Source organism: Myxine glutinosa, chromosome 9, assembly GCF_964187855.1.
Source record: "Myxine glutinosa chromosome 9, kmMyxGlut1.1, whole genome shotgun sequence".
NCBI lineage: Eukaryota > Metazoa > Chordata > Myxini > Myxiniformes > Myxinidae > Myxine > Myxine glutinosa.
The window spans coordinates 62,980,930-62,994,197 of NC_136269.1; the positions used below are offsets into that span (position 1 = coordinate 62,980,930).

Here is a 13,268-nt window from a genome sequence, read left to right on the forward strand (position 1 = left end):
AAGAAGATCTGATCCGGATCTGGATTTGAATCTTCACCAAAATCTAATAATGTTCTTGTCACATATGCATCCTCTACACCAACATTCGTCCAAATCTGTCCACAACATTTTGAGATATCTTGTTCAAAGACAGACAGACAGACATTAGTGAAAACATAACCTCCATCCACTTTCGATGGTGGAGGTAATAACAACACTGTTAATATCATAATATTAATGTTATTACAAAACAATATGAATACTAATTATGGCCTCTCCCCAAGGGTTTTTTTTTTTCCTCTGTGGACAAGCGCCGTGTTAACGTAGTCACGTGAAAAAGTAAGTACACCCCATGTAGAGTTTTGACTTTTCCAACATATTTCAACATACAGCTATTTGATGTTCATTTCAACAATATTGATAGATAAAGGTGATCTAATATAACAAATATCATGAAACATTTACATTTTGTAGTCCATTGTATAATTTAAATAAACATAAATGCAAATTTCGCAGGTGGAAAAAGTAAGTACACCCTTGGCTGTACATTTGGCTTGAACACCCTTGGCTTGGCTTGTACCCCCTCGGCAGAAACAACCTCAAGTAGGCGTTTCTTATAACTGTCTACCAGTCTCTGACATCGACTGGGAGAAATTTTTGCCCACTCCTCCATGCAGAATTCTTTCAGCTGTGCGATGTTTGAGGGGTTTCTTGCATGCACAGTTAGTTTCAAATCCCCCCACAACATCTTGATGGGATTTAGATCCGGGCTTTGACTTGGCCATTCCAGAACCCTCCATTTCTTTCTTTTCAGCCATTCCTTGGTGGATTTACTGGTATGTTTAGGGTCATTGTCATGTTGCAAGGTCCACCTTCGGTTGAGCTTCAACTTTCCGACAGGTGGCCTCACATTATCCTCAAGCACCCTCTGGTACAATGAAGAATTCATAGTGGATTCTATGATGGTGAGCTGCCCAGGCCCTGATGCAGCAATGCTGCCCCAATCCATAATATTTCCACCACCATGCTTTACAGTTGGTATCAGGTTCTTGTGGTCAAATGCTGTCTTTGGTTTTCACCAAACATGTCTTCTGGTACTGTGGCCAAATAGCTCTAACTTTGACTCATCTGTCCAGAGCACATTGTTCCAGAAGTGCTGGTCTTTGCTGAGGTGTTCATTGGCAAACTTTAGTCTTGCCCTGATGTTCTTTCTGGACAGCAAAGGTTTCCTCCTGGCACACCTCCCATGCAGGAACCTGGTGTTGGGCTAGCGGCTAGGGTGCCAGCCTAGGATCCTAGGATCCTGGGTTCGAATCCCGGTCGATCGCTGAATTAACGCCAGGGGGGTTGACTCAGCCTGTCATCCTTCCGAGGTCGGCTAATTTGAGTACCAGTTCACTGGTAATTCCCTGTTTGTCGCAAAAAGGCGACAAAAAGGGTTGGCGTCAGGAAGGGCATCCGGCCGTAAAACATTGCTTCAAAAAGGGGACCAAAAAACAACAACAACCACGGTCCCCGAAAAAGGCCAACCCCCGCTTGCGGGGCAAAATGGCCTCTAAAGGTGTTTTTTTTTTTTTTTCTTTTTTTTTTAACACCTCCCATGCAGATCAAATTCGTGCAGCCTCTTTCTAATGGTAGACTCATGCACTTTGACATCAACAGTGGCAAGAGCTACCTGTAGGTCCCGTGATGACATTCTGGGGTTCTTAGAGACTTCTTTGAGCATCTTGCTGTCTGCTCTTGGGCTGAACTTGCTGGGGCAGCCTGGCCTGAACATGTTGGCAGTTGTTTGGAATCTTCTCCACTTGTAGATGATCTTCCGGACAGTCGAATGATTGATTTCAAATTGTTTGGAGATCTTTTTTAATCCCTTCCCAGACTCGTAGGCATCTATAACCTTCTTTCTGAAGGCCTCTGAGAGCTCTTTTGATCTAGGCATGGTGACGCCGCACACTTCAACAACAAAGAGCAAACCAAGCGAAATGTCTGAGGTTTAAATAAGACAGGTTCCTCCAAGATCCTCTCTAATGATGTTCTAATCATTTGCACCTGAGCTGGTGCACCTGATTCAAATTTTAGGTATTTGAAGAAGTGATAAATGTAGGGGTGTACTTAATTTTTCCACATGCGAAATTTGCATTGATGTTTATTTAAATTATACAATGAACTACAAAATCTAAATGTTTCATGATATTTGTTATATTATATCACCTTTATCTATCAATATTTTTGAAATGAAGATCGAATAGCTGTATGTTGAAATATGTTGAAAAAGTCAAAACTTTACATGGGGTGTACTTACTTTTTCACGTGACTGTATATAAATATATAGCTTATTGTGGCGTATCTTGGGGCAGGCCTACCGGAAGTAGAAAATATTATAAACCACAGAAAAGTATGATTAACTTTTTCAACAGTTGCTACTGCTGTTTAACACTAAACTGAAGAAATGTAGAGGAATCCCGACATCCTTGAGGAACGTATGAATATTTGAAAATGAAACATGTTCACATTGCCGCCATATGCTTATCTTGTCCACCACAGACTAACGGATTAGAGCCTAGATCTACTGTAATCTATATAGGGGTAATAACATGACCCTTCCTGTCGCTCCCATAGGGAGTGGGAGTACTAGTTAATCGAAATACACCAAGGGGGTTGCCATTATTACTTCCCATGCATGTTTCAGTATTCTTTTTTTTTTAATGAGTGGTGGAAGACTGTCATCTTTGATTGGTCAAATACTTTTCATTGACAAAGCAATTTCTACAGATGGTCTACCACATGCTTTTGATGCTTTTGATGCAATTTCTCATTCACTCTTAGTTGCCCTGTTCTTTGATTTTTTTCTTTTCTTTTCTGTGACTGTGTTATTTAAGTCTGGAAAATTTTCGCACCATATAATCTTTTGTGACACTTTTCTCTCTTCTCTCCAGTCATCCTTCGGTTTCAACCCTATCCTACTTTATCCAGCCTAAGGGTCCATCTACGTAAATTGTATGCCTTCATAGCCGGAATTCCCCCCCTCCCCTTCCCTCATAATACCGACCAATTAATTATTACCATTGATGTTTGATATTATAACCCAGCAAATTGAGATTCCATTGCAGTGCTTTTGCTCAAGACAGGAATTTCCAGTTTCTGGTGCATAGGCTACTCTAAACATACAAATCACTCCATTTATATTTGTCTTAGTTTTTCCAGAGTAATCTAAAGTACATGCATCCCATCCTGCACAGAGATGATGTTCTTATTTGTAGTGTAAAGTAATACAATCACCACAAGAGTCAAGAGAGATGTGTTGTGCAGGGAAGATGGTTGGGGGAGGCAGATAGACCATCAAAGAGTATAAATAACACGATGTTTCTGTCGTTTTTGCAGCCAACTACCAATGGGGATGACAGGGCCATGTGCTTCACATGCAGTGTTTGCCTCGTGTCATGGGAGCCCACTGACGAGCCGTGGTTTGTCACCGCACATCACCCGTGATCAGCCACCATTTGTACATGCCTCATCGTTTGAGGTCCATTGCATCAAAACACCTCTTTTGGAGTTGTGAATTGACTGCTAAGTGAAAACATAAGCATTTAATTTTTGATGAATCTGACATGACTCGCCTTTGCAGGCCCCTCCTTGGCTTTGAAATGTCGCATGCTTTATATACAGCCACTCAGGGACAAACAGAGGCACAATAGGTCTGTCTGCTTTCTCAAAAAATATTGGGAAATTAATTACGTTGAAATCACTGCTGAATGGTGAATTATTTTAATTTAATAATGGAAAGTTAAATAAGCGGTAATGGTTGACCCAATAATGTTTTAATTTTTTTTTAATGCGTTTGGTTTTGAAATTGAACCAGCCAACGAATCATGAGTGTCTAAATTTGTAATTACATTGACCTGTGCAAGAATACTTCTTCTCTTCCCTTTAAAAAGGGTGAGGTCCAATCGTACCAAGCTTCTGCCCTACCTTGACCACGATACTCCTCCACTGCCCTCTGTCCTTAGCCAACTCTCTCTACTCTCCAACCACCCCCACCTTACTGAAATCCCTCTTCACGCAATCCTCCAATCTCAACCGTGGTATACCTCTTTTCCTCCTACCTGTTCCCTCAATGCTCTCTTTGCCAATCTCTCTTTCCCCCATCCACACCATGTGTCCAGCCCATCTCAGCCAGCATTTCACCATTCTCCCCGTCAAGCTCATTTGCACACCGGTTTCCTTACTCAGTTCATCTTCCTATCCACCCTCTTCACTCCCACAATCCACCTGACCCAGTTGTTCTCACAAACCTTGCAGCCTCTGTTGTACATCTGTCAGTTCCAATGTTTTCAGACTGTAAAGGTAGGCCCGAGTTTCACACAACATCATAACCTTCCCTTTCAATTTCCTTCATGATTTTACTGTCTGGCAATGATTCAAATGCAATGATTCAATGATGATTCAATCCCTCCATCCTCATCCACACATTTGCACCCACCTCAATCCATCTCTGCCTCAGAACTACCATCCCCGGTCACTGTTCCCCCAGATAGTTAAACCTATTCCCTTCTAATTTTCTCTGCTGCCCGACGACATCACCTCTCATTTCTGTACTCATCTTCAGCCCACGCTTCTTGAATCCCTCCTTCCACTATCCCCGCATTCCCTGCATCTCCCGCTTACTCTATGCCAAAATGGCCAGATCGTCTGCAGACAACATCCTCCCCAGAATACATTTCGTTGTTACCCTCCTGCCTACTACCTCCATCACCATGAGAAACATGAGTGAGCCGAGAGCTTCCTTGCCTCAAACCGATGTTCACACTGAACGCTGACATCCAAGGACCAACCAAAATTCTTCCTTTCGCTCCCTGTTACATCCCTTCCACCAACCTAATTTCTGCTTCCGGCACTCACATCCATCTCAGTGTCACCATCACCATCTGTCTCTGACAGTATCATAGACCTTTTCTAGGTTCACGAATCCTAATGCCATTCACCTTGTACCTCCGACCTCTTTTCCACCATCTGTCTCACCGTGAACATCCCACCCATCACCCCTCTACCCTTTCTAAACCCCTGTTGCTCTTCACCGGCCTCCATATCGACTCTCTTCCTTATCCTCCTGTCCAAAGTGCTCTCCAGTATCTTCGTAACATGTAGTATGACGTAAACAATGCACCAATCACATACATGACTCAAAGGCCTTGATGGCGCTGCCTGGATTAAAAAAAAAAGCCATTCAGTTTCGCAGTGTGCCAGATGCCGAAAATAGAGTGCGGTGTTCTCGCCGGCAATTTTGTGATTTTAAAAGCCCTGAGGAGTGAAAAATTCAAGTAGGCTACAGGCCACGTCCTCGACTAGTGGGTCGCGGGAAATAAAACACACGCATACTGACCGACGAATATGGTCAAGCACTGAGGAGGAAGTGTCTATTCAGAGGAACGCTGGAATGATGATGAATGATGCACGGATGCTTCTGCACCAATTGTAGCATCATGGATAAAGGAAGAAAATTGAATGCAAAGGTGGTGTTCATAAGCCTACCCATGCATAAGCATTCTATTATTTATTAGCCCGTCTGCCCGTGCAATGAGAGACCTGTTTTGCAATCACTGTCTGTCTGTATGTCTAGGCTCTAGGGCATAACCTTTTTACCATTTGAGCTTTTGCCATGATATTTTCAACAAACCTTTACTATGAGAATATCGAGAGTGCTAATTAATAATTGGGTCAAAATGTCAAAGGGCAAATTCACAAAGAGTAGAAATAGGCCTTTTCAGCCCGTCCGCCGATGGTTTGCACAAGACGGCTGGGTTTTTAAATCTCTTCCGTGTTTATTGATTTTCCATTTGAGCTTCAGTGCGTCTGTCCAGGCCATAACGTTTTTACAATTTGAGATTTTGTCATCAAATTTTCAACTAGCCTTTATTATGAGTATATGGAGAAGACTAATTAATAAAATTTACTTTATTTTATCGCTCCACCGCCGAAAGCATTATGTTTTTGGGTTTTCTGTCTGGCTGTCTGTCCGTGCCTCTGTGCGTAATCAATTTTTGTTTTTGTGTTAACTTGTGAATGAACCACTGAAGGGATTTTTACCAACCTTGGCGCAAACGTGTATTATGATGCAAAGATGAAGTGTTTAGATTTTGGGTTCAAACGGTCAAAGGTCATGTGACCCTCAGCTGAAAGTAGCAGATTGTAGTTACCACGATAACTTGTGAACTGCTAAAGAGATTTCTATCAAACGTGACATAAATATGGACTGTAATACAAATATAAAGTGATTACATTTTGGATTCAAAAGGTCAAGGACCCAAGGTCAAGTGCCCTTTAATTTAAAAACTGTGTTACTGCAATAACTTATGAACCACTGCAGAGATTTCAACCATACTTGACAAATGTACAGACTAATACAGAGATGAACTGAATAAATTTTAGATTGAACCGTTCAAAAGTCAAAAGTCCATGTGCCCTTTGAAAATCATTTTGCAGACCATAACTGGAGTTAGAAGCATCTGATGTCTGTTTTTTTTTTTATCTCTCGTTCTCTCTCTCTCTCTCTCTCTCTCCCACTCTCTCTCTCATTCTGTCTCTCTCTCTCTCCCACTCTCTCTCTCCCTCTCCTCTCTCTCTCTCCCTCTCTCTCCCTCTCTCTCCCTCTCTCTCCCTCTCTCTCCCTCTCTCTCCCTCCCTCCCACTCCCTCCCACTATGTCCCACACTCTCCCACACTCTCCCACACTCTCCCACACTCTCCCACACTCTCCCACACTCTCCCACACTCTCCCACACTCTCCCACACTCTCCCTCACCCTCCCTCACTCTCCCTCACTCTTTTGCTCTCTATTTCTCTCTCTCCCACTCACTCACCTCCCGCTCTCTCTCCCCCCCCGCTCTCTCTCCCTCTCTCTCTCTCTCTGCATCTCTCTCTATCTAGCTCTCCCGCTCTCTCTCTCTGTCTCTCTCTCTCTGTCTCTCTCTCCCACTCACCCTCCTCCCGCTCTCTCTCTCTCCCACTCACCCCCCTCCCGCTCTCTCTCTCTCTCCCACTCACCCTCCTCCCGCTCTCTCTCTCTCCCACTCACCCTCCTCCCGCTCTCTCTCTCTCTCCATCTCTGTCTCTCTCTCTCTCTCCATCTCTCTCTCCATCTCTCTCTCCATCTCTCTCTCCATCTCTCTCTCCATCTAGCTCTCTCTCCATCTAGCTCTCTCTCCATCTAGCTCTCTCTCCATCTAGCTCTCTCTCCATCTAGCTCTCTCTCTCCATCTAGCTCTCCCGCTCTCTCTCCATCTAGCTCTCTCTCTCTCTCCATCTAGCTCTCCCGCTCTCTCTCTCTCCTCTCTCCTCTCTCCTCTCTCTCTCGCTCTCTCTCTCTCCCTCTCTCTCTCCGTCTCTCTCTCCGTCTCTCTCTCCGTCTCTCTCTCCGTCTCTCTCTCCGTCTCTCTCCGTCTCTCTCTCCGTCTCTCTCTCCGTCTCGCTCTCCGTTTCGCTCTCCGTCTCGCTCTCCGTCTCGCTCTCTGTCTCACTCTCCGTCTCGCTCTCCGTCCCGCTCTCCGTCCCGCTCTCCGTCCCGCTCTCCGTCTCGCTCTCCGTCTCGCTCTCCGTCTCGCTCTCCGTCTCGCTCTCCGTCTCGCTCTCCGTCTCGCTCTCCGTCTCGCTCTCCGTCTCGCTCTCCGTCTCGCTCTCCGTCTCGCTCTCCGTCTCGCTCTCCGTCTCGCTCTCCGTCTCGCTCTCCGTCTCGCTCAACGTCTCGCTCAACGTCTCGCTCTCCGTCTCGCTCTCCGTCTCGCTCTCCGTCTCGCTCTCCTTCTCGCTCTCCGTCTCGCTCTCCGTCTCGCTCTCCGTCTCGCTCTCCGTCTCGCTCTCCGTCTCGCTCTCCGTCTCGCTCTCCGTCTCGCTCTCCAGCTCTCTCTCCCACTCACCCTCCTCCCGCTCTCTCTCTGTCTCTCTCTCTCCCACTCACCCTCTTCCCGCTCTCTCTCTCTCTCTCTCCTCTCTCCTCTCTCTCTCTCTCTCCCTCCCTCCCTCTCTCCATCTCTCTCTCCGTCTCGCTCTCCTCTCTCCTCTCTCCTCTCTCTCTCTCTCTCCCTCCCTCTCTCCGTCTCTCTCTCCGTCTCGCTCTCCGTCTCGCTCTCCGTCTCGCTCTCCGTCTCGCTCTCCGTCTCGCTCTCCGTCTCGCTCTCCGTCTCGCTCTCCGTCTCGCTCTCCGTCTCGCTCTCCGTCTCGCTCTCCGTCTCGCTCTCCGTCTCGCTCTCCGTCTCGCTCTCCGTCTCGCTCTCCGTCTCGCTCTCCGTCTCGCTCTCCGTCTCGCTCTCCGTCTCGCTCTCCGTCTCGCTCTCCGTCTCGCTCTCCGTCTCGCTCTCCGTCTCGCTCTCCGTCTCGCTCTCCCGCTCTCTCTCTCCGTCTCGCTCTCCCGCTCTCTCTCCCACTCACCCTCCTCCCGCTCTCTCTCTGTCTCTCTCTCTCCCACTCCACCCTCTTCCCGCTCTCTCTCTCTCTCTGTCTCTCTCTCTCCATCTCTCTCTATCTAACTCTCCCGCTCTCTCCCTCTAACTCTCCCGCTCTCTCCCTCTGTCTTTCTCTCTCCCTCTCTCTTCATCTCTCTCTCTATAATTCTCCTGCTCTCTCTCTCTGTCTCTCTCTCTCTCCCTCTCTCCATCTCTCTCTATCTAACTCTCCTGCTCTCTCTGTCTCTCCCTCTCTCTCCATTTCTCTCTATCTCACGTTCACGCTCTCTCAAGTGATTTTTAATTTCTCATGTGGTCCTTAATTGAGGAAAAACATAACAGTGGGTTGACATCTCATGTAGGCTGAAGCATATCCATTGACACATTTGCGTCAAATTCAACTTCCTATTTTTTTTTGAATTGGTGTTTTCGTCAAGCTTAGTTCCAGTACAAAGTGGATGTGGGCCGGCTTTGGGTTCAAGATACTTTCTGGTTTAAATATAGGTGAATGCTAATATATAAACACACTGAAGCTGTGACGCTAGTTTCAAATAATATTTGTTCTGAGAAGTTAACTCGTTTGATCATTCCCTGCTCACAAAGAATAACTAAAACAAAAACTTTGTGCCAGGATGATTAAATTAAGAGACACACTTTACACTTCTAGCTCTTCCATGAGCCCAGAGCACGTATAAAAACAAACTAACTTTGTTTTCACTGCAATAAAAAGTCAGAATCTGCTGCAAAAATTGTATCAGCATGCAGCTGAACTCTGCTATCTGTCACAATGAATGGTTATTTTGGTGTTGTGGCACGAAAAGCGATTGTGGGTTGACCCTTTTAGGTGTGTTTATACCGTCCTCAAACGGCCAATAGTTACTCCTGGGCAGGCCACTCATGAGTGCTTTAAACCCTTCAGAGTGACCAACCCTGCAGCAACTGCTCGCCGTTTGCAAAGCCTCAGCCGAGGAATATCATACTATGAACCTGAAGCACTGTAGGAAAAGAAAATGTGAAGTTTCTGCTCTGAATTGCATTTTTATGCAATAGTAAAACACCCTGGTGTTGGGCTAGCGGCTAGGGTGCCGGCTTAGGATCCTAGGATCCTGGGTTCGAATCCCGGTCGATCGCTGAATTAACGCCAGGGGGGTTGACTCAGCCTGTCATCCTTCCGAGGTCGGCTAATTGAGTACCAGTTCACTGGTAATTCCCTGTTTGTCGTTAAAGGCGGCAAAAAGGGTTGGCGTCAGGAAGGGCATCCGGCCGTAAAACATTGCTTCAAAAAGGGGACCAAAAAACAACAACAACCATGGTTCCCGAAAAAGGCCAACCCCCGCTTTGCGGGGAAAAATGGCCTCTAAAGGTGGTTTTTTATTTATTTAGTAAAACACTATTTGGATGGATTACATTTAGTATTTTTCATGAACGAGCTTAACAACTGATTTCAGAACATATTGAGCAAGTGGAGTGTAACGAGATGTGAAGTTTTTCATCTTACTTGTACTCACACAGGTCAGAACACGAGCGGCATTCTCCCAATTGCCCGTATGTAAAGGGGGAGCACACGCAGAATGTCCCGCTTTCTGTTACGCTTGCCACGGGGCCTGCCCAGCTGCTGGCCACCGGTTCCAATGACGCTGTTGCTTGCCTGGGTTTTGGCATCTGTCCCAGGCTTCTGGCCGCTGCCACTCGACAGGGTCATGTGTGCATCTGGGACATTTCTCAGCAGATGAAGGTGTGACTGATTTTATTGTCACAAATGTTGTATTCCACAGATTGTTTAGTTCTACTTTTGAAGAGAATTGCCTTGACAAACTAACATTATGGACTCGGCGTTGAGTGCCAGAAAAGGAGACATGATGCCACTTAACAACTTACCTGTGTGAGATTTATTGTAATGAAAATACAAAACATTGTTTGCACAAAACATTGTTTTATCAGCCGGATAGTTGCCTGCAACTTGACTCGTTGCAAAAGTTTCTCTCCATGGTTGCCTTTGCCAGCTTTGTTGTGTGTTTTTTTTTTTACTGACAGGTAAAAGCACGCTTCTGCCTGAACCCACGTGATCCACTCATTGCACTGAATTTCACACGGACAGAGAGGACTTCCCCTGATGAAGAGGACTCCACAAAGCCTTGCCTTACATGGACAGATGACACGTCCAGTAGTTCGGATGTCCCAAGGCTGGAGAGTGACAGGTACACTGTTGCTGCCGATCGCTCGTGCTGCAAAGAATGTCCTCGTGGGTGCTGTGATTGCTGTTCTGACTTTGCAGGCCATGACATGTTGGAAATGATTTTTTGGGGTATTTTTAATTCAATGTTATTTCGTGTTGATGGGCTGCTACAGCAGGTTCGGGTTTGTGCAGTTTGGGTGCGGACCCTGTTTCACCTCGCACACTGAGGTACACACACCACCGTGGGAAGTGTTCCCGTCCAGGCCTCCTTTAACAGGATCTGCTCCCCATTAACACCATTGCTGTGTCCACGTACCTTGTCAGGGCAATTGATGGCTCCATCCTGCAATCGTGCCTCCCCTCCGGCTCTCCCAGCATGGATATCTGCTCCTTGGGGCCCCGCACACACATCACAGCTCATCCCCCCAACACGTCCTTCAATCGCCTCGACAGCAAGGGCCCGCCCTAAGTCATTTCTTCATGTCTGGGCAATGGCCATCCCGGATTTCTGCTCACTCTAATCTCCTCATTTCTATCTCTCGCTCTGGCGCTATTATATTTATTCTTTATTTATTCTGGCGCCATTAATGTCTGGGCAATGGCCACTACATCCCGGATTGCTGCTCACTCTAATCTCCTCATTTTCTATCTCTCGCTCTGGCGCTATTTATTCTCCCTTAATGCCTGCTTTAATTTCCTCTTTTACTCTGGTCTGATTGATTGAGCCTGGTGTTGGCTTAGCGGTTAGGGTGCCGGCTTGGGATCCTAGGATCCTGGGTTCGAATCCCAGTCGATCGCTAAATTAACACCAGGGGGGTTGACTCAGCCTGTCATCCTTCCGATGTCGGCAAATTGAGTACCAGCTTGCTGGGATGAACGATTCTGGTGTGTACCCCAGTTTAGAATAGGTACACCGTATCCCTGCAAGAGGAAGTTCCCTGCAAGTTCCCTGCAATCCCTGCAAGTTCCGTAAGAGGTGACCAAGGGTTGGTGTCAGGAAGGGCATCCGGCCATAAAACATTGCCGCAAACAGGAAACCATGATTGTCATGGGGCCCGCAAGGCTAACCCCCGCTCTAGCGGGGAAAATGGCCTTAAAACGATCATTCATTCATTCATTCATTCTTTCATATACTCTGGTCTGATTGCCATTTCCTGCTCTCCATGTTGTCCAGCCTGTCCTGGCCAGCCCTCATTTCTGCCCCATTGGCCTTTAGCTCAGTCAACATGTTCTGCAACATTGCCACCACGGCCTCCATTTGATGGGCAAAGTTTGCTGTATTTTTTATGGTGTATGAAAATTATTTTCCGCAAACAATAACCACCACTACCACCACCGCCAACAGCATGTTATCTGGGTGACATCAAATGAACATCGGTGGTGAGGAAAACAATTTGGTTATCGTAGAAATATGTGGTGCGGACATTCTTTCAATGAAAAAGTTCTGCATCACGAAAGGTTATTCTCTTCAGGTGTTAACTTATTAACGAATGTTGCAAACTCTGATTTTGCTTCTGGATTCTGATTTATGTTCATTTGTTTTTTTTGCAGTGATGACCAGCTGGAGGACTCTGACTGTGACCAGCCTTCGGGCTCTGATCTAATTATTGGTAAGATCCACACAAAATGATTTATGCAACGCTCTCCTTATTCTCAAATTTGTTTTGTACATAAGGAGATGATAGAAAATAAACACTGTATGATAGTTGAACCTGGGGTTGTAGCTTCATGAGACAAGTGCTCAGTTGCAAATGACATAACTATCCAACCCAAACAACATTTATTGGTTTAAGTACCATGGCCTCCACTGAGAATTTTTTTTTTAAGTGGAGCCAAAATGTTTGCTAAACTGAGCAAGATATCCACCCCTGCCCCCACGGGATTTTTTTTTTTTAGTAAAGATGCCGCCCTCTACCATCTCCTGTTAATACCTTTCATATGGAGACTCTCATGGCAGCATGTGTTCTGTTGTTGGGGAGGTATACGTATTTGGAAAATCCTGAAAATGGCTTTAAACTTGTGTAAAATTTCTCCACCACCTTCCGGGAAAATTGTTGCCATGATATTCCCAGGGACGATACACTCCCGTAGAGATATTATAGTAGGCGTCTCGACATCAAACAGTTTTCAAAATTTCTTAGCACAGTCAAACCTCTATGACGAGTACGGACTTTTTTCTTCTTCGAGGTATTTGTCAAATGAACGTCGCGACAAGATAATTTTTTTAATGGCAGAAATGGCTTTGACCAGCATATATTGAGCAAGGCCAAGTATCATTCAGTAACACTTCCTGCCTGGTTGGTATCCATTGATAACTAATCAAAGCTCCTTGTTATCGTTCTTTGAGCTTTTAAATCCCATCTGAACACTTAATTTTACTTCCAGCTTCTCTTTTTTTGAACAATCTCATTATTTCTCTCTCTCTCCCTCTCCCTCTCCCTCTCCCTCTACCTCTCCCGCCCCCTCTCCCCCTCCCTTTCCCTCTCCCCCTCCCTCTCCATCTCCCTCTCCCTTTCTCTGTATCTATCTCCCTCTATATTTACATGGCTTTTGGCTCAAAATGGTCCCTTATAACACCACATAGAACAACAGCATCATCAACAGCAACAACAATCCCTGATGTGGTACCACAATAAAATGCTATGATTTACTGTTTTACTTTATTTAGATGAGCAGACT

General features: G+C 45.7%; 1 protein-coding gene across 3 annotated transcripts in view; it reads left to right on the forward strand.

Annotated features, from left to right (window-relative positions):
• Nucleotides 1-13,268, forward strand: part of BIRC6 (baculoviral IAP repeat containing 6) — a 538,457-nt gene that overhangs the window by 26,640 nt on the left and 498,549 nt on the right. For all 3 annotated transcript variants that reach the window (XM_078784399.1, XM_078784400.1, XM_078784401.1), the window contains exons 6-9: nucleotides 3,361-3,443; nucleotides 9,926-10,148; nucleotides 10,448-10,611; nucleotides 12,141-12,199. In XM_078784399.1, coding sequence (XP_078640525.1) covers nucleotides 3,361-3,443; nucleotides 9,926-10,148; nucleotides 10,448-10,611; nucleotides 12,141-12,199 — 529 coding nt within the window. The remainder of the gene's footprint in view (nucleotides 1-3,360; nucleotides 3,444-9,925; nucleotides 10,149-10,447; nucleotides 10,612-12,140; nucleotides 12,200-13,268) is intronic.